Here is a 24160-nt window from a genome sequence, read left to right as displayed (position 1 = left end):
TTTTAAAAATACATCTCATGTTAAGTTTATTAAACTAGTCTTGAAAACTGCATCACTGCCCCATCTTGTTTGTAATATTGAGACTAAGTCTAGTTCATCAGCTGTCTTCTTTTTAGTAATATTGCCATCTTTATGTATAACTGAGTAGTCCTTCAGATCAAGTAGTGTAGCGCATATCAATGTAGTCCCCTTGTTCACCTGACAGTCAAATACGTATAATGTACATGGTAATCTTCGTATATCAGAATCATCTAAAGGGATATTCAAATTGTCAAAGATAAGTGTCTTTAAGTCACTCCATAATAATATTCCACCTGATATATTTTCTTTTAAAACACTATGAAATTCAGGCATGTTAATACTTGACAGGTAACTCTCTACTTGTGTATCCATAATAAAACCAGAGTTATCTTTATCATATATTTGAAATGATTTCATTAGTATTTGATTTAATTGTTCTGATGGTGATAAAATACATTCTTCGTATGAAAATGAGAAGCTACAACGATAATGATTCTTGTTGCCAATAATCCATATAGGTAGTAATGGATATTTATAATGAAAACCAACTGTACAATATTGAAATGCTTCATGTTCGGTTAAATATCCTATTATAGATCGTTTTGGTATACCTCTAAGTATTAGTGTTCCATACCCATCTTCATCTAGTACTTTCGTACCATCAAAAACATTTGAAACTGCTTTGCCCACTATCATCAAATTAACTAGTTCTTGGCTACAATGACCATATAAACCAATTAATGGATTATCTATCATATCTACTTCAGATTGTATTGTATCAACCCCTCGCGTAGCTATAACACTAAACAAAAATGAAAGTAAAGATCCACGCCTTGAAAATATTCCCTTTCTACATCTCTTTAAATAAAATTGATAAACATCAATTATACTCTCAAATTTTCTTATATACATGCTATTTTCCTCCCATAATGATGCTAAATTTGACTTTAACTGTATAACTTTGTAGGTACTTGACAGAGATGATTGATATAAAATAATGCATAATGCTTCAATGAATACTCTCCAACAAGTCTCTTCATCAATATTATCCATATAATTTAGTAAATCACGAGCATTACATAATGTCCCCGATCTAAAGATTATTTGTTTTAGCATATAACCTTGAATAGGAGACAAAATACCACAAGGACCACCATATTGCTGAACTAAGCAAAAATTCATCTTTCCAAATAGCATATTTAGACTGTTGTTACTAATAATACTTTCCCCCTTATTACAAATATTTGTATTTTTTTGAGCATTTAGTTCAAAGGAATGTAGTAACCACCTTCTAATATCCTCAGCTTGTGCTAGTGGTCTCGTAGATCCAAATACTATGTTTAATAACTCAAGAACTTCACTAGTAGATAAATTAGATAACTCTTCATCGCAAGATGGATTATATGTCATATCCTTAGGACTTAGATATAAGAATTCATGGTTTTTATTATTCAACGTAACTTCTGAGGTCATTGACTTTAGAAATTCAAGATCATCAGTGGATTTAGTGCTTCCATTTGTTAAGATATCTATAAATTCTCCTTCTATTGACTTCATATACTCTTCAATCTTGTTAAAGTTTGCGTAACTATCATTTAGATTTATACCTATCGGTTCACATGTAGAATCTATTAATGATGATTCCAAGGCATGCTGCAGATCTACATCCTCATCATCAGCTAAAAAGGATAGAGTTACCATTGAATACAAATAAAATTATAATATATGTTCAGAATTTTTGGTAATATCTACCTGAATATAATATAACATCTTATAGTCAGCTGTTCCAAATATTTCAGCTGTATTCACAATTCCCGCTTATAATGTAATACTAATATTTAGCGGCCATATAATTTTATATATTCAATTGTATCTGATTCAAAGTGGATTATTATCTTGTAGAATTGACATTTTTAGTCATTATGCTTGTTCATCTTCGTTGTAATCTGGTCCCCAGAGTTCATATCGTGATCACTATCTAGTACTATATCTCTTTTATTTTTAAAAACAGCAAATCCATATATTTTTGGTATGTAATACTCAAGTTCCTTGTTCCTAGTAGCACCCAACCCATATTGTATAGTGAACAAAGGAGCAAAACTTGTCCCAAAGAATGCACCATCTATAACTGATAGCCTTGAGGATTTAGGATTGTATACTTCACTACATTGAGGGCAGTATACTTTGCAGCTATTAACGTTGGGTGAATCACTTAGTCCAATAGGCAGCAAGGGAAAATTATTACATGCCACATTTGGGCATGTCCCATATTTCTGTGTTTGATACTTTTCAAAGATTAAATGCATCCCTTTAGATGTTAATATATATCTAGCATGAATTAGTCCATACAGTAGTTGTGCTGAGGCTTCAACAGTCCCAATTTCATCCTCACTAAAGTCATCATCAATACGGTCCAGTATCATGTCCAAGGCGTCATCATAATATATAACATGCTCACTCAAGCCAGTTAGATTAAAGTCATCCATAATATAATCATCATCAACTTCAATGAAAAATTCGCTTCTCTTTAGAGAACAAAACCATTCTATCCAAGTGACTTCCTCTTCATAATCGAGTTCATTCCCTGAAAAAGAGTACTCAGGACTTTCACCTAAGTCCGACATTTTGTCTAATGTAACTAAATATTGATATTGTATTTCTCCAGCAAAAAGTTGCGCTTTTTACTCTTAGTATCTTTTTGTTTGACTTTTTGCCAAAAAAAAACCCGCAGTAGTTAACTTCGTTTAAGGAATCTGTGAATTTAAGTATGGAATCTTTAATAAGTGAAAAGATAACCAGATCACTAAATCCTGAAAAGTTGGAGATTCTTGATCTGAGCAACAATTGTGGTGCAATTTTTAATTTAACAATAGTATCCGAGAAATTTGAAGGCAAAAAACTACTAGAAAGGCACAGACTTGTTAATTCCTCACTAGGCGACACGTATAACCAAATTCATGCATTATCTATCAAATGCTATACTATGGGAGAATATAAATCTTTATCTTAAATCTCAAAATATTGTGTTTTCAAGAGCATATAGTAATATTAGGGGTTTTATCACTTAAAATATCTCGATGGAATAAGATATACCAAATCATAAATTGAAGGTATTAAATATTGGGATAAATTGACTTAATTAGTGATAACTACTGTTCTGTAGGTGATTACTTAAAGAAAGGTAATAGTTTCAATATTAAAATAACCAAACTAAACCTCTTTGAATTATATACACCAATATTTTTAATAAATAATAATTTACTTAGCTACAGAATTTGACATATACAATGATACTCTATTAGAGTTACTTTTTAATAATAAAGTCTTTAGAAGCTTGCAGTTTTATCAACTATTTATATTGTCTCTTGCAGCTATGTGAGTAATTTAACTAATAATCCTTAACAAAAAATGAGACATTTAATCATATATAAGTTATTTGATACTTTGCATACTCTTATATTTTAGAGTAGCTAAGAAATCAACTGAACAAACTCAAAATGAGCAGCATATAGTATACCAATCTTTTTGAGTAAATTGAAATATTGAGTAGTCTACCTTGATTCAGTTTAGAACAAAATTTATTTTAAAAGTAGCAGTATAATATAATACTATTATTTAGTAATTCAGCTAATTCTAGCTTACTACTTTATTACTTATATTGAAATTGTTACGCTGTATATTATATGTTTACTTAAAGTTCGAAAGGTCCATGTTTAAGATTTAGCATGTCTACTGGGTACCTTCAATCTATGAAATCTTAAATATATTGGAAATAGTAACTTTCATCTATTTCTATAATATTAACTAACGGAATTGAGTGTAAAAATATATACTAATAAATGTAGAATTGAATTATCCACTGTAGGTTTTAGAAGTGAAAAGTACTTTCTAAATAATAATACAATTGTCAACCTTGTACTAGTTGCTATTTACACTGAAATTCTGCATAATCAATTAAAATACTCTATATTAAATATTCAGCTTTGTGAAAATTCGAAAATTATAGTTTTAATTTAAAAGTAGTTATTTAGAAATGTTCAAGAAGTTCAATTGCAATTTTCTGGGTATAGTAAATATAACGCGCAAGTTGGAAAAAACTCGGAAGTTTTACAAGTTAATGGCATTGGAAATATACTATAATCAAATAATTCAATGGCTACTGGCAAGAAGATATTTACCAAAGGATTGGGAGCTATTGCTTTGTGATATAGATCGTAAGTTGACAGAAGTCTTAAAAATTGAACCTGAAATAAAGGAAGTAGCTGCCACAATATATATAAAATCAACCAAAAAGAAATTTGGTTATTTAGAGGCTAAGACCTACTTAAATTTACTAGTGAATTCAGAAGAAGGTAAAAAGAGATCATATTTTGGTGATTATTCATCTAGGCTAATAAATGAAATTCAGAAGGTCCTTATACTATATGAAGAACATAATTTATTTTTGGCACAATGGAGCAAGGAAATTAATTATTTGATAAAATTTAGGATTCCATCACTCGAAAGAACCCTTTTAGAGAAAATAGGAAGTTTAAGTCAAATTAGAAAAAAAATTTTGGAAGTAAAAAGTGTACTTAAAAACACAATTTCAACATTTTGGTCATTTGCAGAAAAATATGGTTTATCACGAAGTGATTTTAAAATGGATTTGAACAGGACTATAGATAATGAGGACGAATTTAATGATATACCATATGATTACTTAATAGAGGTCATTCATAAGGGAGTGAAGAATTACATTGAAGCAAATTTAAGAGATTTACTTTGTCAGCTGTACCAGTGTTGCAATAAACTCGTAAAAAATTATTCTATACAAGAAACTTACAGAATGTTGAAGGAGAACGCAATACCTCAAAATTCTGGTTATAAATTGAAGGACATAGAGATACTTCCAACTATTTTATCAGTGATAAATAATATTTCACTTGATACTGGATTGGAGAAATACGATGCAGCAAGTAAATATCATTGTAAATATAAATTAGATAGAAAGCTACTAAATAATAATACGGAACTTGTGGACTATAATAACACATCACCTACCTCATTAATACTGGACGAATTATTATTTAGCATGAGCCCTGAGGAGTATTTATTGGCTAAATATCTATTAAATGATAGTCAATTTATCCATTGCCTATTAATTGAACTGCATGAATGCAGTGCATTTATTAAACAAGCTGAAAGAAATGTAAATGGTATCCAGTGGATGTACAATAGTTGCACAAGTGACTGTAAAGATTTACAAAATTGCTATAGTTTGGTCCAACATTTGATAAAGCTATTAACATCTAATAGTACGCGTGAACTTATTGACTATTGGTGTGATCCATACAAGGCAAATAAATTGTACTCTGATGTCTTAGTTTCTATCTTTCATCAGACACACAACCTATTACTACAGAGGGACTCACTATATATGAAGCAAAGTAGTTTATCCGAACAAATTAAAGCTTTAAAAGATAATATAAATTATATTAAGAAGAAGGAGTTGTTAAATTACATCTCACTCTTGCAAGAAAATTTGAAGGATCTATTTAATACAAATGTCATTATCATTGGAGCAAGATGAGTTATATCGCCGATTTTATACAAAAGGCATATTTTAACATAATTACACACTATATTTATGCAACAATCTCTGTATTAGAGGTTAAGCTCAATCTATCAATAGTAAATTTAATTATACGGATTTAAAAGCCTAAGTAATTCATTCGAACCGCCCGAGAATCTTAGGTTTTATCCCGTATTTGCACTTGTAGAGCTGACGGCTTCAGACCACAATTATATTCATCATATAAAAGATGAAGCATCTAGTATTGTTAATTTCGGTTACTTTGTCTCTAGTGTCTCAGTACTTCATTTCTATGTGTGACATCTATATATCGGGTGTGCATGATGTGAATGAATCAAATAAGCTAGCTTTTGAGGAGGCAAAGTTCACAATAGACAATTATAGAAAAGGTTTACCCAAAAGCAGTCCTTTTTTAGAAGATAAAGAATCTCCCTGCGAGATCTCAAATAGTCCATTCAAGAACTGTTTACCATTAAATCCAATCATTCAAAATGAAGAGTATAATACTAAGACAATATTTCATATGTCAATTCTATATATTGCAGATGTTCTTCTAAGTGATATGCGTGACTATGGTGATTTGGAAGACATAAAGTACTTTGCTAATAAAGAAAACCTTATCAAAGTTGTTTTGAAGAAAAAAGGTGTATGTCGAAATATAAGGTATTTTGATGATGATGAAGAGGTGGGTATAAATACAAATAAAAAGTACAAGGAAAAGATCAATAATAATATTCATGCAGAAATAACAGATAACTATGAAGGGGAAATAATGAAATATTTAGATAATTCTGGTTTCAAGTATATGCCTAAGCTAATTAACTCGAATTGGCGAAATACAGGATGGATTGTAATGGAGTATTACGATGGTATTTCACTGCAAGAATTTTACAGAAGCTCTGTAATTGATATTGATGATATTCATGCTATTGATGAACAGGTTTTTGAAGAAAGATTGATATACAAAGCTGGACCTATATATAAGGCACTCAACGAGCTTTTAGTTGACAGATCTAAAGATGAAATCTCGGGAAGTACTGTATTATTTAATCTTGCACTTACTCAGTTCATTGCAATATCGAGCATTTATGTAGAGATGCTGAAAAAAGGAGTATTACACTGCAACCCAAGTCCCTCATCAATAATGTTAAGAAGGGGGAGATTAGGTATTAACCCAAACGATATTATCTTCGTGGACTATTCACAAAGTTTAAGATGGAGTCCAGATATTACGGACATATTTTTCTCAAATATAAGGGAAACTTGTATACCAGATTTGCGGCCAATATTGTCTTTTCTACTTGCAGATTTTGGGAAATATATTCCTCTATCATCAATTGATGTGACATTCTTTGGTCAGTCTATCATGGCTCCAGTAAATTCGATATTTTTTATGACAGAGCAGTTCGATATACCACAGTGTAGAGATTACAATGAATTGTTACGAGAATATTATAATTCAAGATTCCGCTGTAGTGATTTACTGGTAGATGCGGAGAGTATATTTCATACTATAGACTGCCATACTTTACTACCAGCAAATGTTGCAATACCACTAAGATTTAAGGTTTTCCATTTCTGTCAATACTCATGCAATATATGCAATAAAGGATGTGAAAGGATGATGTCACTATTAACCAACTCATTAGACGATAATGTTGATAAGAATGAGGAGATTGATTTGAATTTTATTAGTGGCATTTTAAAATATTGTAAACCTAATTTAGATATTTTCTCAGAAATTAAGCTATCTAATGAGTGGATAAATCAAGAATGGACTGATGCAATATATAAAACTGCAGAGTCACGATCTAACTCTGTGAGATCATATAAAAAGTCCTCACTACTTGGCTGCAGACACTGCATTCAACACCAAAAAGTAATCCAATCATTACTATTTTATTTCGAAATACCATCACTTTTAGTATATCCATATGCTGATTTATTTATTGGAGACAGGGAAATTTTGATAAACTCTCATAAAAAGATAGTGAACATAATAAAGCAGTTTTTATTGAATAAGAATTCGAATATATTTCAAAATATATTGTCAAAACCAAATACACAGAATGAACTACCAGGTAATTATATAAATAAACTGAAAGATTTAAGTATCAAAAATAATCTTTTAGTTCTCCTTTTACTAGGATCAAGATATACTGGACTATCTAGTGAAAATAACCTTGAGTTATTACACGAATATACTCATACCCCCAGTGGTTTACTACACCTGAGAATAGCAAATGATGCACCAAACTATCTTTATTTGCAGCTTATTAGACAGTCATTTAAATTTTATATGCAAAATAGATTCAGCAGTGAATATAAATATCGTATTCTTCAGATGATTAGAATCTTTTCTAAAAGACTACTACCCGTCTCCACTAGGTCATTTCCACTATTCCGGAGACCAGAATCAATTAGCTAAAATTAAAGTAGCTAAAATTCAACCAGTGAAGACCTATTTATAATTAAATTGAATTTTATTTTTGAAATTGATATATCTATTGAATTATTAGCCCAAATACTACTCCTTAAATCTAAGTCCAAATCTAAATATAGATATTATAGATTTAATAGTGATATCACTACTCTCTGAAATTTATCATCAATAACTCTGTCTACATTAGAATATAATATACGAACTAAAATTCTATGATTATTAATGAATAAGTCAAAGATACTAGATCGGAGTAATATACAGGAGCTAATATATCGCTTCAACTTGGAATAAGTCACTTCCAAACTAGAACCTCCAACTTGCAATATTAAAAGATTTGTGAACTGGATTTACGTTCATAATTGTTTTCAAGCTTTTTTTACATAAATTTCATAAAACATTTAGTTAACAGTATATTTGGTTTCTAATTTCCTTTTATACCTATATTACATTCATCTCTGTTAATAAAGTAGGATTATATAAATGAAATGAAATTGTAAAATCTATATTAACTTTGTAGTTGCTTCAAGGTATATAACCTTTAAAGTAAAATATTAAAATAAAGAATACACCTAAAATAATTATATTTTTTATAACATATCCTAAAGTATTATGTTCGTGACTTAGTATATACCCAAATATCTCACTTTGTTCCTTATCGAATAATATACATGACTAAAATTACATGTACATCAAATTTATTTACTAAGAAAGAGTTAAATGATTGAAATTGCACCTATTTTGAGTTTACATAAATTAATTTGAAAAGATATCAAATTTAAGATACTATAAATATAAAATTTTCAAACAAAAAATCTTCAGTAAGATTGAAAATGAAATCTTGAATATGACTTGCTGCTTAAATTGAAGTAAATATTTATTTTTATTCTACGAATAAGTAATAATCATGTAATCCAATGTTAACTTGGATATAATTCTACTTGCTTCTTAAGTTTGACCTTAATAATAGTTCACTTAAAAATGAACGATACTTACTGTATAGCTCTTCTGCTGTAGTATTAAGCTGATTTATTGTTAAATTTATTTTGAATATACCACTTAATTTAAATTCACATATTAACAGTAAAAGTAGGTAACCTTCTATAACTTCTTCAAAACAAGTTACTATATTTCTCTGCTGAGATCAGCTGAATTTCCACTTAGAGGTGTTACAATAAGTTGATTCTGAATGTGAAATATGGTATTTATAATATATAAACATCAAATTTCACATTATTTGTAGTTGAAAATATCTAATATTACTTAAATAAAAATGTCTTAAATTCCACTGGACTAAAATTTCCTTAATTTCAATATTATGAATACTAGCACTTAGAAGTATCAAATTTATAGAAGAGATAGAAAGCATTACTTATCTCTATTAAATAATATAGAATGACATTGTGAACTGTTATTTAAATATATATTACTCTAGAGTAGTACTATGAAGTAGCTTAATAGTAGGATTTAATTTCATTAGTAAAACTTAGTGTGAGATCTCATAATTTTAAGAATAGTTTTAAGTTCTCTTAGCAATACTTCTTGGTTTTTTATTGCTTTGCAAAGTTTCTCAACTGTCATTGGGTAAGGTAGGTGTTCAGAAGTCTTAAAAGCAGTTTGTTTATCTCTTTTCATATATTTGCTATTACACACTTTTACATGTTCACTCCCAATACAAGTTTCTTGTGATCCTACCAATGCATTTTTACTGTTTCTACTATTAAGATTACAATCTTCAACAGTATTTATATCAGTAACACTAGGCTCTGTATGATCACTATTTATCTTAGTTTTAGCATTTCTACTCAAATATAAAGAGTCATACAGTAGGCTTGCATCTTGAAGAGTACTAGTGCCAATTTGTTTTAAGTGTGGCAACAAATTTTGTGTTTTAATTACTACAATTATCCACTCTACAAAACTATTTATTAAGTAGTTGTTATATAAATTGATACTTGCCTTACTATCTGAAAAGAGTTGCATATTTGCGACAGGTAGTTTTGTTTGCATACTTTCTTTTGATTCAAATTCTTTAGGTTCATTTTTATCATCTGTATATAGTATAGTCTTCTCAATAGCCACACCAGAGCTATTGTAAAATGTAAGCTCAGCAGGTAAATGCTTTTTAATTAGAAATCTTAACTGCTTATAAACTTTTTCGTCAAGTTCAGAGATTTGAGCTATTTTCTCCAATACCACCTGCGCTGTAAATACATCAACTGAAGAATATTTGGGATCATCTACTTTCTCTGGCCAGTAAAAATAATCCACCTCTTTTCCATTTTCACGCAAAATCTCAGCACTTGAAAGATTATACCCAGATAATCTTGCCATTTGTTTCCATGCAAATCCTTGTGTGTTATAATTATTATTAAATCTTATTTCTCCAAAAAAATTCTCAATATCTATTATTGTATTATATTTAGGATGAATACCCAACGCTCCTACCAGTATATATATTGCTTCTACTAATATTTTAATTCTATTATCATTTTGATTCAGATTTTCAGCTATTTGGATATTTGAGCATATATTCCAAATTTCAATAAACTTTGTCCGTAGTAAAGAAAATCTACTTGAATCAAAGATATGATCCAGTTTTAATTCATCCTTGTAATTAGAATCTATTATATTGTATGACTCCATAGTACTAATATTTAAATGGCTTCTAAATAAAAGTTTATCTTTTTGCAGATAATCTTTAATAATATAGCCAACAACCACTTCACATATAGGATTTACAGTTCTTATGTAAACTAAATCCTTTAGCTCCAAAAATAGAAGTACTCTCCAAATCAGTTTAGCATTACTCCACACGACTTCATAGCTCCTTAATTTCTTTTTTTGGTTCTGTTTAGTAACTCTATTCTTAGACCTAGATCCTAATATATTATTTGATTCTAATTTTTGTAAAAAAGGTCTTTTGTTCAATATTGGCATTTAGACAGTTTGCATACTCAGTTGCAGCAAAATTCAGTTTAATAGTTTATCAGTGCTATATGTGTGCTATATAATAAACAGCACACAATTACACACATGTATATATACCTCATTTATAAAGTCTAAGGGAATCTAAGATCATACTTTATTTCAATTTTAAGAAATATGTCTGTATAATACCAAAACGTCTTCTATATTGTAAAGTATAAATGCGACAGTAACATATTCATCTGCTGTACAAGGTGAAAATATATTCTGAACTTGGTGCCAAAAACAATATTCGATGGGGAAATTACAGTAAACAAGGTACACATATTCACCTCTCTTAGCTTTTTCAAAGTAGGATTCTAATGAATTGTCACCAGTTAAACCATCTTCAGTATAGTTAATAGCTAAATTTCTCACAGTAGACACTATACTTGCAAAGTTATCTTCATACACTTTTGGGGATGTGCCAAATAGTGGATTATTTAAAAAGTAAAGTAAGTTATTTTCGAAATCTATATTGGACTCATTTGGGTTAAAGTATTCCAATAGTTCCGAAGCCGAAGACGAAGCCACTACACATTGAACTGACATTGCATTCAAAGGTACTGATAAAATATAGTTTTCTTTAGACAAATCCTTTTGGGTTGTTCTGCAATTTGAAAAGTTAAAAGAAGTAATTAATATATCAGATGAGGAAAATGAAATATACGTAAATGGCCATAAAGAGGAAGTAAAAATTGAAGATAATACTATATTATTACTGTTCAGGAACTTGCTATCGAACTTGTTCAATCTTAATCTCAGTCTTGTTAAAATATAACGATTAATTTTTTGTAGTGGTTGACGATTCATAGCAAGTATCCCTTTAATATGTTGAAGGGGAATATTTAGTATATTGAATTTTTTTCCTTTCTTCCGTTTAATGTGATCAATTGAACCACAAGTAAAAATGAGAATCACAGATAAGATTAATTGAACCCTCAATTTTAGAGCTTCAGCACAGGATTTTGGGGATAGTAACAAAGATCTGAATACTACTGAGAAAAGTGGTAAACCAATATGAAATTTAGATCCTTTCCAAAGGATCTTATATAAGATTATCAACCAAGAAATTACTGAAACTAGAATAAAACAGATAGAACCAAAAAGTAGTAAGGAATAGTTATAATTTGTATCCAGAATCCATAAAGTTATGTTTATAATTATATTAAACAAGTATATCGATGTCCCAGTATATAGAAATATGTTAATATTATCTTTCTCAATTTGTAGAATCTTGCTGGTAATATCACTGATTTTTGTCGTATTCCCACCAAATAAAGACTGTTCATCATTAAAATAGTTAAACAGTGATTCAAATATATGGTCTAATATCTCGTTGGGCAGTGAGGGATAGTATACATCTTCAATAGGTATAGATGAGAGTTCACAATCCAAGTTTTCTTCTGAAATATCATTTTCATACAATTCATTTTTAATCCTCTTGATTTCATTAATTAAGTCAATTTTTACAGAATAAGCCAACCCCTTGAAGTCCTTCAAGTTATCTAAGAAGTAGAAACCAAGAAAAGCTCCAAAGAGACCACCGAATACACATAAAGGAATGGCAATAATGTATACAACAAATATTAAGCTATTCGAAAGATAAAAATTAGAATAAGTGATTAAAGGTAGTAATATTATTGAGAAAAGTAAGAAAATCAGAGATATTAAAAACTGAGAAATGTAAATCCTTTTCCTATTTCTCCACCGTTCTTCAATTTTTTTAATAAAGTATCTACTTAGTTTCCAAACAGACGTATCTCCATGATGCTTACTATTACTTTCCATATCAAATCCACCTATATTATTTTCACAAATAATACAATGGATACATTCTAATTTGTCCAAACTGTCTATGTATTTAGATACTAATAATGCTGAATTAAATTTTCCAAAATTTCTTAGATTAGTCATGCAATTTCTTGATATTATATCTTTATTGCAATTATTCCCAGGATCCATAATTAAATTTGGTTCAGCACCTAGTATTTTAGGGGAATTTTCTTGTGCTCCTAAAGTTGACTCTTCACTAGAGTAATCTATTGTTATCCTAATATTGCTTGATTCTTGTGAAATGTCAGCTTTTACAGGTAATATTTCTTTATAACATATATTTTCTGCTGCTATCTGCGTATCTTCAGGAGTTTCAAAATAATTATACTCAGTTTCATTATTATCTCGTTTGTAAGGAATATCAAGATCTGTTATTATCTTCACAGTATCTATATTTTTTACCTCTTCATGGTTATCTTCCTTTATTAAACCTTGCAGATTAAGAGGATCTAGAGGAGTTATTATGTGAGATTTAAGCTTGTGCTTATTATCATATTGATCAGTATTTGGTTGTATAAGTAAAGGTTCTATATCTTTACTTTTTTCATTTATTCGTAGTTTGACACTATTGTCTAGAATATCTGAACTTTCTTGTTTGAAATGCAACAATGAAGGTGGGACTTCACATATTTCAGGATTATTTACAATTATCGGATTTCTTGATACCCCTTCAATATCTAAGTTTACTCGGGTATATTTATTTTCTGTATTTAAGAAATTTTCAAAAGGGTTGTTCACAGGAGACCATACTTGTTTATCCATACCCTTATTTTGTAAATATGGGATTGTTGTCCGAATTCTACGATTCCATCTAGCTGAGACTAGATCAGATTTAAATGGAATTGGGTTATCTAATGTTTGATTATACTGATCATCACTGTTTGCTTCACACTTCTTTATTGCTATCTCAGGCTTTAATTGTTCTATCATAGTTTTGTTATCTTGAGTTTCTTCCCAAAACTTGTCAAAAATTGAAGTACTGACTTCGTAGTTCAAACTAGGTAAGACTTGCTTACTTAATAATTTATTTTTTATTGGAGGAAATACAAATGGAATTCTTTTCACAGAATTTAAATCATTGGAGAAGTTCTCATTTGAGCTATTAGTTCTGTCATGTAAAGATAGTTGCATATGAATTTGTTGCTCAACTTTTTTTAGGTTATAATTAGCAAGTTGATCAGAATTACAATTCGAATCAGAGTATAAAATAGAATGACTTGAGCTTTCTAAAGGAAGAATAGTTGCTGCAGAGTAATCAATAGGTTTGTAAGGTATAGATGTATCCTGAATAGATAGTGACAGATGTGATTGTAGATCCGATATATTTGTGGAATGATCGAAAGAACAAGCAGACTCAGAGTTATCATTCAAAGTTTCACACAATTTATTTGCAGTAATTTTATTAAAATATAATTTATCTTCCAATTCCTCAGTTTCACAATGAGATTCCATTATAGTTGTTAAATTCGGATTATTGGTCATGAGATTTCTGGAGTTTTCACTTCTTTCCCATTTAGGGGCTTCGCAGTTTATATGATTGTAAGAGAGAGGCTTACTAACAATCTTTGTGAAAAGAGATGTGGTATTATCAGATTCAAGAAAATTTTCAGCAGATTTCCCCCAAGAATTAATACAATTTGATATATTTGTATTTTGTGACTCATTTGATACTTGCAATGTATGAGAGTATTTTACAGAAGTTTCGTTAAATTTTCTGCAGATACATACTTGCTTTGGATAGAAATATTGAATATTACGCATCCTAGACTCTATATTTTCTATGGATCTCCTTTTCATAGTTTTGAGTTTAAATTCTCTGCTGTAATTCCCAGCAAAGGCTGAAGATTGTGCCAAACATAAAGCTTTAATTGATCGTTTCTTATGGTAGCCCCTAAACTTTTTTATTCCAGGAGGTGCCTTACTAGTTGCACTTAATAATGCCTGGAAAGGTGCTTCATATTTAGAAAAGCTGTCCCAATATATTTTAAAGAGTTCTTCATGACTAATTGTTTTTTGATCTTCAGTTTGATAATAGCAATTGCCGATGCTTTTTAATCGTGATTTTTTTCCTCTAAAATACTCTCTATAGTGTTTGTTAAGATATTCCTCCATAAAATCCTAATTCATATATTGTTTGGTTATTTAGTTTTGAAATTCTACCGAGAACGTGAGATATTATAAAAGGCGGGCCCCCCCAATACAGCTAGATACACATGTGCACAGAGCGAAGAGAATTTTCTTTATAGACTAAAAGTACTTTAATGTTATCTTTTAAGAGCTATGCACTATATTTAGCTTCCAAAAAAATCTTTTATAGAGCATATAAAGCATTGACCTTAGCTGTGTAAGATTCCCCTATGAGTCACTTTAAAAAAAACTTTTTTTTCTTCTTTGCTTCTCTAAAAGAAATCTGAGTTAGAAATTTTCCTGTAGATAGCTACCCCTAAAGACACAATCTTTGAAGAAATAATTTATTCTTTAAGTAGTAATTTAGGTATTTTAAAAAGGTAGAAATGGTACCTAGATATTGAGTAACGTGATACTTGTATTATTTAAATTTGTTATTAGAAACAAGTAAATTGAATTATATCCAAATACCCAAAAAAAATAAAATCATCTTGATTTATATGTGAAGGTCATCAAGAAGTAAAGATTGCCCCTTAAATTCACCCCATAGTTTGAAATATGACTTTATGAAATCCATCAAGATATAGATATCATCGGCTGCCATAAATTCTCTAATAGAATGCATAGCAAGCATTGGGACTCCAATATCAGCAGTTCTAATTCCCAATTTACAAGCAACTATTGGACCTATTGTACCACCACATGGAGAATTATTTTTTACTAAAAACTCTTGTAATGGAATATTAGCTTTTTGGGCTATAGCTTTGAGATATGACGCAGTTGTGCAGTCTGTTGAGTAACTCTGATTAAAGTTATGTTTAAGAACAATTCCTCCCTTAAATACTGGTTTGTGATCTTTTTGGTGCCTTTCTGGATAGTTGGGATGAACCCCATGAGCCATATCTACACTTAAAAACATAGATCTATACATAAAGTGTTGGAATGAAAATGTCTCAGCTTCAGCTAATTTTGATAATAGTTCTGTTAATACTTGCCTAAGTATATCTGATTGGCTTCCAGTATAAGATTTACTTCCAACTTCTTCATGATCAAACGAAGCTACCATAATAATATCATGCTTGTTATTTTCAGATGCTAAAATTAATGCATGAAAGCAGGAGTATGTTCCTCCTAAATTATCTAGACGTGGAGAATCAATAAACTCCTCATTAACCCCAGCAAATCTACTTGGAACTGAATCCATTAAGCATAAATCATAAGAAAGCACTTCATTAGGTTGTAATTCAGTTTGATCGCATATCTTATTTAATAATTCTTTTGGTAAAGTGTAAACCTGTTTAAAATTATTCTGGTCCTCTAAACTAGAATCATGAGTTGCACATGAAATAATTGGCTGCAAATGAAACTCTTTATCGAAAGTAAATGACTTGTGCTCCTCACCTAGCTGTAAATGTATTGCTAAGTTTGGTATTATACATATTGGTTCTTGTATCCTGATGAGTTTCTCTCTACAGTTTGTTGTGACAACTTTACCAGCAACTCCTAAACCACGGTCAAACCATGTATGCCACAAACCACCACCGTATGTCGAAACACTTAGCTGAGTAAATCCCTCATTATGAGTTATCGAGTTAGGTCTTATGCGTAGGCAAGGACTATCTGTGTGTGCCCCTGCTATTACTGCAGTGCTCCTTTGATTGTTTAAGTCAAAATCTGGCCCAATATGAAATGCTAACAATGTACTATAGTTAAAAGTCAAGTAGTACTTTCCATCTTTTTTTAAATCTCCATTATATCTGACAAATCCACTTTTCTTAAGGACTTCAACCATTTCATTAACAGTATGGTACGGTGACCCTGTACTATTTAAATAGTTTAAAAACTTTTCAGTAAAGTCTTTGTGGGCTGGTTTCATTTGGGAATTCATTATTCACTATATTATTGGCAAAAAAATGTTTATACTTTGAATGTCAAAGTGTTAACGAATTTATTATAAACCCCGGGCTCAAAAAGCTGCAAATACGGAACTTGTCTCATTTGAATTCCGATAAATTACCGGCCGGAAGGAGTTAAATATTATACAGTATACGATACTAATTCTTTAATATTGCTACCATCCAACTAAAATATCAGTAAACAAACAAGAAAGTGACCACTTGAAACCTCAACACATAATCTGACTAAATACTTCGGAATATTCACATCTAAATAAGAAAAAAGAAAATTAGTAATATTAAGGAGATAAACTAAAATAGTAAATACTGTCTAAGTATTCAGAATTAATGCAGTTTATGGGGGGACTGTAGTTGTTTGCGTTCTTCCCACCTCACTTGTTTCATCCACAGTAGAATTGCAGAATATTTTATGAATACCTTGCGTCTTCAGTCTTTGTGCTCCTCTTAAATGCCTATTCCAAAAGTTAGGAGACCGTTCTGTTAAAATCATAAACCCAACCCAAGAGAAAATACGGTTGAATGAACTTGATGGGTTTTGAATAACTCCATCTAACAAAGCTTCAACAATATCTTCTACAGATGAATACTGAGTAGATGATTTTATTCCAAAAATTACAGAAATCCCACTTTGTAATTGGTTGTTGACTGCACTCCAAAGAGATAAGCTAGGATTCTTATAACTATTACTAGTGACATTGTATGGATTCACTGCTGGAGCTAGTGATATTATATTAATAATATCCAGTTCAACACCCATTGAAGAAGCCAAAGTTGAGAGAAAAAGATTTTTGAAGAATTCAAAAGAATTCTCAGATTGTTCATTATAATAAAAATTTGTTATGTTAACTTGTGCTGTAATATATATGCTATTGACTACTGTTTGATTATTTGAACTAGATGAGTTATTTGTAGGGTTGTTACTTGGATGATATTCATTATTATTAATATCTATTTCAGATAAAGTTTGAAGTGGAGAAAGTTGTAGACCGCCTAATACTGAAGTAGTGGCTTGTAGAACTATCCCACCAGGGAATACAGTACCTTGGGACAAAATTGCTCCACTTAATAATTGCGAGTCTGGAGGGACTGTATTATTCCCACCAAATATGGCTCCTCCAGGTAAAAGAGCACCTCCTTTATTAAGTGTGACGGATCCTAACAAAGTAGTTATAGGGGGAAATATGGTTCCAGCAGGAACTGTAATTGGGGGCAATACTTGACCATTTGGAATAATAATTCCACCAGGAAAGTATCCACCACCTGGTAATAGCAATGCATTAGTCAAAATTGCACCAGGCTTTATAAATGAACTGGAAGGTAAATTAGCACCAGGTGGAATTACTGTTCCCGAGGGATACAAAACACTACCAGGTATAATCCCACCTAAAGGTAGAAAAGCACCTCCTGGGAGGATAGTCTGAGGTGGTAAAGTAGTTGAAGATTTTAGAGTTGTGGAGGGAGGCAGAACTGCAGCTCCTAACACAAGTACAGGACCATTGAAATGAACCAGAGGAGTTAATAAAGATCCAAAGAAAAATGTACCTGAAGGGATAATTGTATTTGCTGAAAATGAAATAGGGCTTGTCAAGACAGTTCCATTCGGATACAAAACAGGCCCATTCGTACTTGCACCTAAAGGGAATACTGCTGAATCAATAAGTAACATCTGCTGTGGTAGATCGGTATAGCTACTAGTTGGGGGAATTTGGTAATTTAACATTCGGAAATTGATTAATTTCGAGTACCCCGACTTTTGGAATATTCCAGATGTATATTTTGAAGTAGATTCCACATCTATATTGAAATTAGGTCTTTCTAAATGTATATTATCTGTATATTTCTCACTCATAGTCTGTTGATTTAAAGATGATTGATAGATTGAATCCTGAGAAGTGAATGGATTACTATATTGATAAAATCCTCCTGGCAAAATAATTGTAGCAGCTCTATTCGAGAGTCCACCTGGCAAGACAGTCCCTGATGGCATGTCCCAAGATTCAAGGTTATCCTGTATGCCAAGATTGTAATTATATAGTAAAGAAGTTTTTGTTATCACATCAGATGGATAACTTGAAGGGTGAAGAATAGTACCTGCTTGGAGAATTGTGCCATTTGGAAAGATAGCACCACCAGGTAAGTAAGTAATACCCGATATTATCAACCCACCACCAAGAACAACTGCCATGCCAAGTTGAGTTCCACTCGGTAATATCAGAGAAAATGGGGAAGAACCAAAAGAAATCAATCCACCCATCAAGACACCTCCAGTTTCTAAGTAAATAGAGTCTGCGATAAATGTTCCTATTGGGAGAGTTGTGCCAAATGGAAGTGTAGTATTTGGATTTATGATATTTCCGTCAGGAAGGATAGCACCACTCCCAAAAAATGTGTTTGTTGATATAGTTAATGATCCTAATAACAGAGAATTACTTGGTAAATTTGAACCTGGTTGTAGAACTGAACCAGCAGGAATAGTAAGTGCAGTCATGTTGCTAAATCCTGCAGGTGAATAGCATAAAATATTTGATGAGCAGCAGTTACCAGTAGACTTCTTTATCTGTTGTACCTGGCAGTTTGAACCGTATGTACTAGCTCCTATTAGGTAACAATTCGTGTTGGCTTTCAAAGTTGGGCTGTAATGTTTTTCTGTTGTAAAAGTAGCACCACCCGGAAAGATAGTTCCTCCTGGCAAAGTTGTTCTTGGTGACAATACAGTCCCGGAAGCTAATAAAGTCCCATTAGGAAGCGATGCACCCAAAGGTAATATTGCCCCATTGGGGAAAGTTACTGGACCAAAAGCTGTTGTACCAACTGGTAGATTTGTGCCATTAATTGATATGCTACCTGAAGGGATTGTAAAAGTTCCATTAAAATCTGTATTGGGATTACCATTTAGCAAATTTGTGCTTGAACTTCCTCCAGTTTTACTATCTATAGATGTACTATTTGTGTCATTTGAGAGTAACTGTATTTCCTCTTGGAAAAAAATATATGTACCATTTGGGGCCCCTACTCCACCTCTTATAACTTTACGAGATTCAAATGAAGATGGAAGTCTCTCCTCAACTGCAGTAAAAGGCTCTGTCACGAAGCTTTCATAGTAATATTGAGCTGCATCATTTGGATTTACTGGAGAAAATGATCCACCTGTTAAGGAAGTTATATTCAAAGGTAGTGAAACATTGTCTACTTCATAGAAAAAGGGACCATATACCACTTCAGTTACTGATTCTGTCTCATTTTGGATTCCTGGGAAGGCTAGCTTCTCGAAAGTATTCAATAGCCACTTCGCAATTGATTCTAACGAATTAGAACTCATATTAAATGATACAGAATTTTCTTGTTCACTAATATTCCATACTGGATGTATAATTAGCAAAAAGATTAGCAATATATATATTGTCCATAAAAAGCTACTCATATTTAAGTTATTCGTAAGTTCTTTCAAGTAGTCATATATACAACTTTTAATGAATACCACACTCTGTGTTTCTTAGTAAATTTACTTGACATAAATACAATGGACATGAAGGCAACTTTCAGTTTTAGTAAGTAGTCCTAGTCAGACCAAATATTGTCACTAACTTTATAAAATCCACCATTATTTACAAGAGAAGTTGTTTTAAAATATTTTATATCTTCTATGGCAGATCTCTCAATAAATCTAGTGAGTTTTCCTACTAGTTCACTACTTTCAAGTAAATTTAAGCTACTATCCTCGACAAAATTACTCAGATGTTCATGAAAATACTCAACTCCCTTTCTAATGTAATCCTCATTTAGAGTCAGTTTCCCAGTGCACAAATCGACATTTAATAGTGTTTTTCCTGAATAATATTCATGTAGCGGGTTTAGTGAAATACAGCATTACGTTAAATAATAAGACTTACTTTTCTCAAATAGCTCGTCATATATTTGTGACATATTCAATGCATATAACCTTTCTTCCTCAGTACTCCAAGGATTTACAGCTTCTGTATACCAATCTGTGTCTTGATCTCTAATCGTAGTTTGTCTCTTAGATGTTGCAACAAATCTCAATAACATATCCTTTCTGTCAACCGCCTCGAAATATGCAGCTAAACTCTGGTCATTTTCATGAAAAATTTCGTATTTATGACCAGTTTTAAAGACTTCCTTATTGCAATATAAACAAATTACTTTTTTCTGATGCGTGCTCTCAAGTTCACACACTATACGACCTAATTGTGTTCAGATTCGGAACATCATTAAATTATTATATTGTAATTCAGTTCAATAACTGTATATCTTACCACAAAAAGTGCAGTTTCCGTACAAGTTATGTAATCTTGCATAGCAGCCACATAAATAATTTCCCAATAAACGATCATCTAAGCTTTTCCCCTTAGTTTTTGATTGTCTTTTAGTTGGGATGTCACTCAATCTAAACGAATGCATTTACATACAGATGGTAAATTTACAATCTATTAATATTGAATTTCCACTATTTTAGTATAGCACTTTACTCCTTACCCAATAAGCGCCTGAAGTTCTATGATTCACAGGTATCAGGGTAAATACCTTTTTTTTTGCGGTAGGTACTAGCTTCTTTACCACTCCAAAGGAACATTCCTCTCTAGATTTATTCTTAGTACATGAAGTAAATACAATATGCTATAATTGGGTATGAAATATCTATTTTGTATTTATCTGAAGAATTATAAGTGAGATATATTGTTGAAAGAAATTGTATATATCTTGGTAATTAGATTAAGATGAAATTCTTAGTATTTTTTATTTTGTTGATACTTATTCGAACTACTATATCATTATTACAGCAAGATGAAGATGAAAGTTATAGTAGTTATATAAGTGGGATCTCAGAAGAGTCTAGTATTGACTCTTTAGGACGGGATTTATTTGATTGGAGCAAAGATTACCTTGACTCAACAACTTTACTGCCATATATGACATGGTACTACCGTTATATTTTTGAAGATATTTATCCTGAAGAAGAGAAGTCCTCCAAACTAGTATTTATAACAGGTGTTCTTATTAATAAAGTTACTTTTTCAATTATTTTACTATTTTGGATTTGTATATTATTTATTGCCTGTGGAACAGTTGCAGACACTTATATATCATCTTTAATGATCAAATTGGCAGAATGTATGAGGTTATCAGATACATTTGCAGGTTCTACACTATTGGCATTTAGCAATTCTGCTAGCGATGTAATTTTGGGGATACTTAGTGCAACATTAAGTGAGAGAGATACAATAGATGTATTCTTGGGTGATGTTATAGGAGCATGTTCATTTATAACTTTAGTAGTTTTTGGATGTGTTATGGTCTTTTCGAAGACAAAGAATGAGTCTAATATTATATATATACCTGTTTATAGCCATTTACGAGACTCTATAGCACTAACTATAGGCCTAATTCAATTACTCATTATTAATCATCTTGGATATATTTCATCATATGCTACTGTAATATCATTACTAGCATATGGGTTCTATGTCTGTCTAATACAATGGACTGAGAGATCCAATCACCCACAAGTTGGACATTTGACTTCTAAGGACAATTTTGTTGGTGGTATAATAAGTCAATCGGGACTTTTAGATACTCACTATAAAAATTTATCAACAAACTCAGAATCTTTGACACCAGAATCTGGTTATATTCTTAATATACCATCTTCGTCTCTCAATGATATCCCACCAATAAAACTAAGTTTGATTGGAAATGGTCTATCAAACTCAGACAATGGATTATTTGGTGATGATGCAGCTTTCGAAGATAGAGCCTGGGAAAGGATAGGTTCAAAATCTAGAAGCATCAAAAGAACCTTACTACTACTAACACCGAGTCATTCTCCAAACCCAAGTTTTGTAGAGTCACATCTATATGATGCCTCATCATGTTCAGAAACAGAAGATTTAGTGACAAATGATATTTCAAACACTGATAGATTATTTGATGAATACTATAATCAATCTACAAATGAAAATAATAAATTCCTAACAAGATCAACTTCAAAACCATTTGAAAAAGCAACAAATATCCTTGAACTCCCTAATAATCAAAATGCTTCAAGATCTAAGTCACCCGTGCCTTCTCTATGTAAATCTTCCATCTCTATAGGAACTCATTCATCTTCCCTCACTGTTGGAAGAACTTCACAATCCCAGCTTGTCATCTTAGGAGATGACTTTGCAATGAGAGTTTCCCGCAGTATTCCAATGAGTGAAGTTGTCTATCAAACTGGTTCTCTTCATAACTCCCTCTTACCTCCTCCAGCTACAGAAGAGAATATTTTGAAGGTTCCAAGGAACAAAAAGAATATCTATAGAAGTAATGTAGCTGAGACGCAAGAAGTAAGGAACTTCCTCAAATATCTTACCTGTGATCTAATAGTAAGCTTAAATATTGATGCTTTTCTTTCAAGATTATTGGAAGCTGGTGACTTTCTTAGACGACTTTTGATGACACCAATTATGTTTATATTATATTTAACAGTTCCATCTCCATCAGTAAGACGTTCAGTGCAGATTATGCAACCTATTTTCATTGTATTGGCAATAGGTTTGGAAAAGAGATTTTATTGGATAGCTCCTTTTCACTATCTGCTTATACTACTTGGAGCCTCAATAGTATCACTGATCTTATTCATAATCTATGTCTATGTTGATCCTACCTCAACAAATATTGACGAATCTAGCGTAAATTGTAGCATTGTTTCAAACCATTCAGGATTTCACTTATCATCATTATCAAGAGAGTTCATATGCAAAGTTCTTATGTACTTTGATATGTTTATTGGAATTGCAATGGCTATCTATTGGAATGGGGTATTAGTCAATGAACTTGTTGGATGTATCAAAGTCCTTGGTTTTACTCTTGGTATTAAGCCTGCAATATTAGGTTTAACTATTGTTGCAATGGGAAATTCTATTGCAGACTTGTTTGCAAATGTTGCTGTAGCTAGAGCTGGACATGTACGTATGGGGCTTGCTGGGTGCTATGGTGCTTGTGTTTTTCTTCTACTATTTGGGATTGGAAGTTCAGTATTCTTGAGAGCTATTAAGCTTAGATTTTCCCAAAATATACATTTGTATTTTGAGAAGCAAATAATTACTGCGACCTCTCAGCTGTTATATTTTCTACCAATATCAGCTCTAGTTGTAGTTCTCTCTAAAGGGAGAGTGCACAAGATATGGGGAGTATTTTGCATCATCTACTTTGCAATTGGTATGGCATTTATTCTCCAAAGTAACTATTAAATATCTTGTAGATCCCTATCTTTTACTT

At 31.3% G+C, this 24160-nt stretch overlaps 11 protein-coding genes across 11 annotated transcripts; 4 read left to right on the top strand and 7 right to left on the bottom strand.

Annotated features, from left to right (window-relative positions):
- Window positions 1-15: 15 nt before the first annotated feature.
- cand_009000 (uncharacterized protein) lies at window positions 16-1722 on the bottom strand (the record flags this gene model as incomplete). The annotated part of the gene is made up of 1 exon (XM_067211140.1): window positions 16-1722. The coding sequence occupies one exon, from the start codon at window positions 1720-1722 to the stop codon at window positions 16-18; it is 1707 nt and encodes a 568-aa protein (XP_067069255.1).
- A 212-nt stretch (window positions 1723-1934) lies between these two features.
- Window positions 1935-2645, bottom strand: cand_008990 (casein kinase II regulatory subunit family protein; the record flags this gene model as incomplete). The annotated part of the gene is made up of 1 exon (XM_067211139.1): window positions 1935-2645. One exon carries the CDS (start codon window positions 2643-2645, stop codon window positions 1935-1937), a length of 711 nt encoding a protein of 236 aa, XP_067069254.1.
- Window positions 2646-2788: 143 nt separating this feature from the next.
- Window positions 2789-3031, top strand: cand_008980 (uncharacterized protein; the record flags this gene model as incomplete). Its single annotated transcript, XM_067211138.1, has 1 exon — window positions 2789-3031. One exon carries the CDS (start codon window positions 2789-2791, stop codon window positions 3029-3031), a length of 243 nt encoding a protein of 80 aa, XP_067069253.1.
- Window positions 3032-4138: 1107 nt separating this feature from the next.
- Window positions 4139-5593, top strand: cand_008970 (uncharacterized protein; the record flags this gene model as incomplete). Its single annotated transcript, XM_067211137.1, has 1 exon — window positions 4139-5593. One exon carries the CDS (start codon window positions 4139-4141, stop codon window positions 5591-5593), a length of 1455 nt encoding a protein of 484 aa, XP_067069252.1.
- Window positions 5594-5888: 295 nt separating this feature from the next.
- Window positions 5889-8024, top strand: cand_008960 (uncharacterized protein; the record flags this gene model as incomplete). Its single annotated transcript, XM_067211136.1, has 1 exon — window positions 5889-8024. The coding sequence occupies one exon, from the start codon at window positions 5889-5891 to the stop codon at window positions 8022-8024; it is 2136 nt and encodes a 711-aa protein (XP_067069251.1).
- A 1488-nt stretch (window positions 8025-9512) lies between these two features.
- cand_008950 (uncharacterized protein) lies at window positions 9513-10976 on the bottom strand (the record flags this gene model as incomplete). The annotated part of the gene is made up of 1 exon (XM_067211135.1): window positions 9513-10976. The coding sequence occupies one exon, from the start codon at window positions 10974-10976 to the stop codon at window positions 9513-9515; it is 1464 nt and encodes a 487-aa protein (XP_067069250.1).
- A 156-nt stretch (window positions 10977-11132) lies between these two features.
- Window positions 11133-14951, bottom strand: cand_008940 (uncharacterized protein; the record flags this gene model as incomplete). Its single annotated transcript, XM_067211134.1, has 1 exon — window positions 11133-14951. One exon carries the CDS (start codon window positions 14949-14951, stop codon window positions 11133-11135), a length of 3819 nt encoding a protein of 1272 aa, XP_067069249.1.
- A 511-nt stretch (window positions 14952-15462) lies between these two features.
- cand_008930 (aspartyl aminopeptidase protein) lies at window positions 15463-16854 on the bottom strand (the record flags this gene model as incomplete). The annotated part of the gene is made up of 1 exon (XM_067211133.1): window positions 15463-16854. One exon carries the CDS (start codon window positions 16852-16854, stop codon window positions 15463-15465), a length of 1392 nt encoding a protein of 463 aa, XP_067069248.1.
- A 362-nt stretch (window positions 16855-17216) lies between these two features.
- On the bottom strand, window positions 17217-20303 carry cand_008920 (uncharacterized protein; the record flags this gene model as incomplete). The annotated part of the gene is made up of 1 exon (XM_067211132.1): window positions 17217-20303. One exon carries the CDS (start codon window positions 20301-20303, stop codon window positions 17217-17219), a length of 3087 nt encoding a protein of 1028 aa, XP_067069247.1.
- Window positions 20304-20440: 137 nt separating this feature from the next.
- cand_008910 (uncharacterized protein) lies at window positions 20441-21301 on the bottom strand (the record flags this gene model as incomplete). The annotated part of the gene is made up of 3 exons (XM_067211131.1): window positions 20441-20709; window positions 20773-21084; window positions 21157-21301. 3 exons carry the CDS (start codon window positions 21299-21301, stop codon window positions 20441-20443), a joined length of 726 nt encoding a protein of 241 aa, XP_067069246.1.
- Window positions 21302-21618: 317 nt separating this feature from the next.
- Window positions 21619-24132, top strand: cand_008900 (sodium calcium exchanger protein; the record flags this gene model as incomplete). Its single annotated transcript, XM_067211130.1, has 1 exon — window positions 21619-24132. The coding sequence occupies one exon, from the start codon at window positions 21619-21621 to the stop codon at window positions 24130-24132; it is 2514 nt and encodes an 837-aa protein (XP_067069245.1).
- Between the last annotated feature and the right edge of the window lie 28 nt (window positions 24133-24160).

Source organism: Cryptosporidium andersoni (genome assembly GCF_001865355.1).
Source record: "Cryptosporidium andersoni isolate 30847 chromosome Unknown contig_31, whole genome shotgun sequence".
Lineage (NCBI taxonomy): Eukaryota > Apicomplexa > Conoidasida > Eucoccidiorida > Cryptosporidiidae > Cryptosporidium > Cryptosporidium andersoni.
This window is presented reverse-complemented; position numbering and strand designations above follow the sequence as displayed.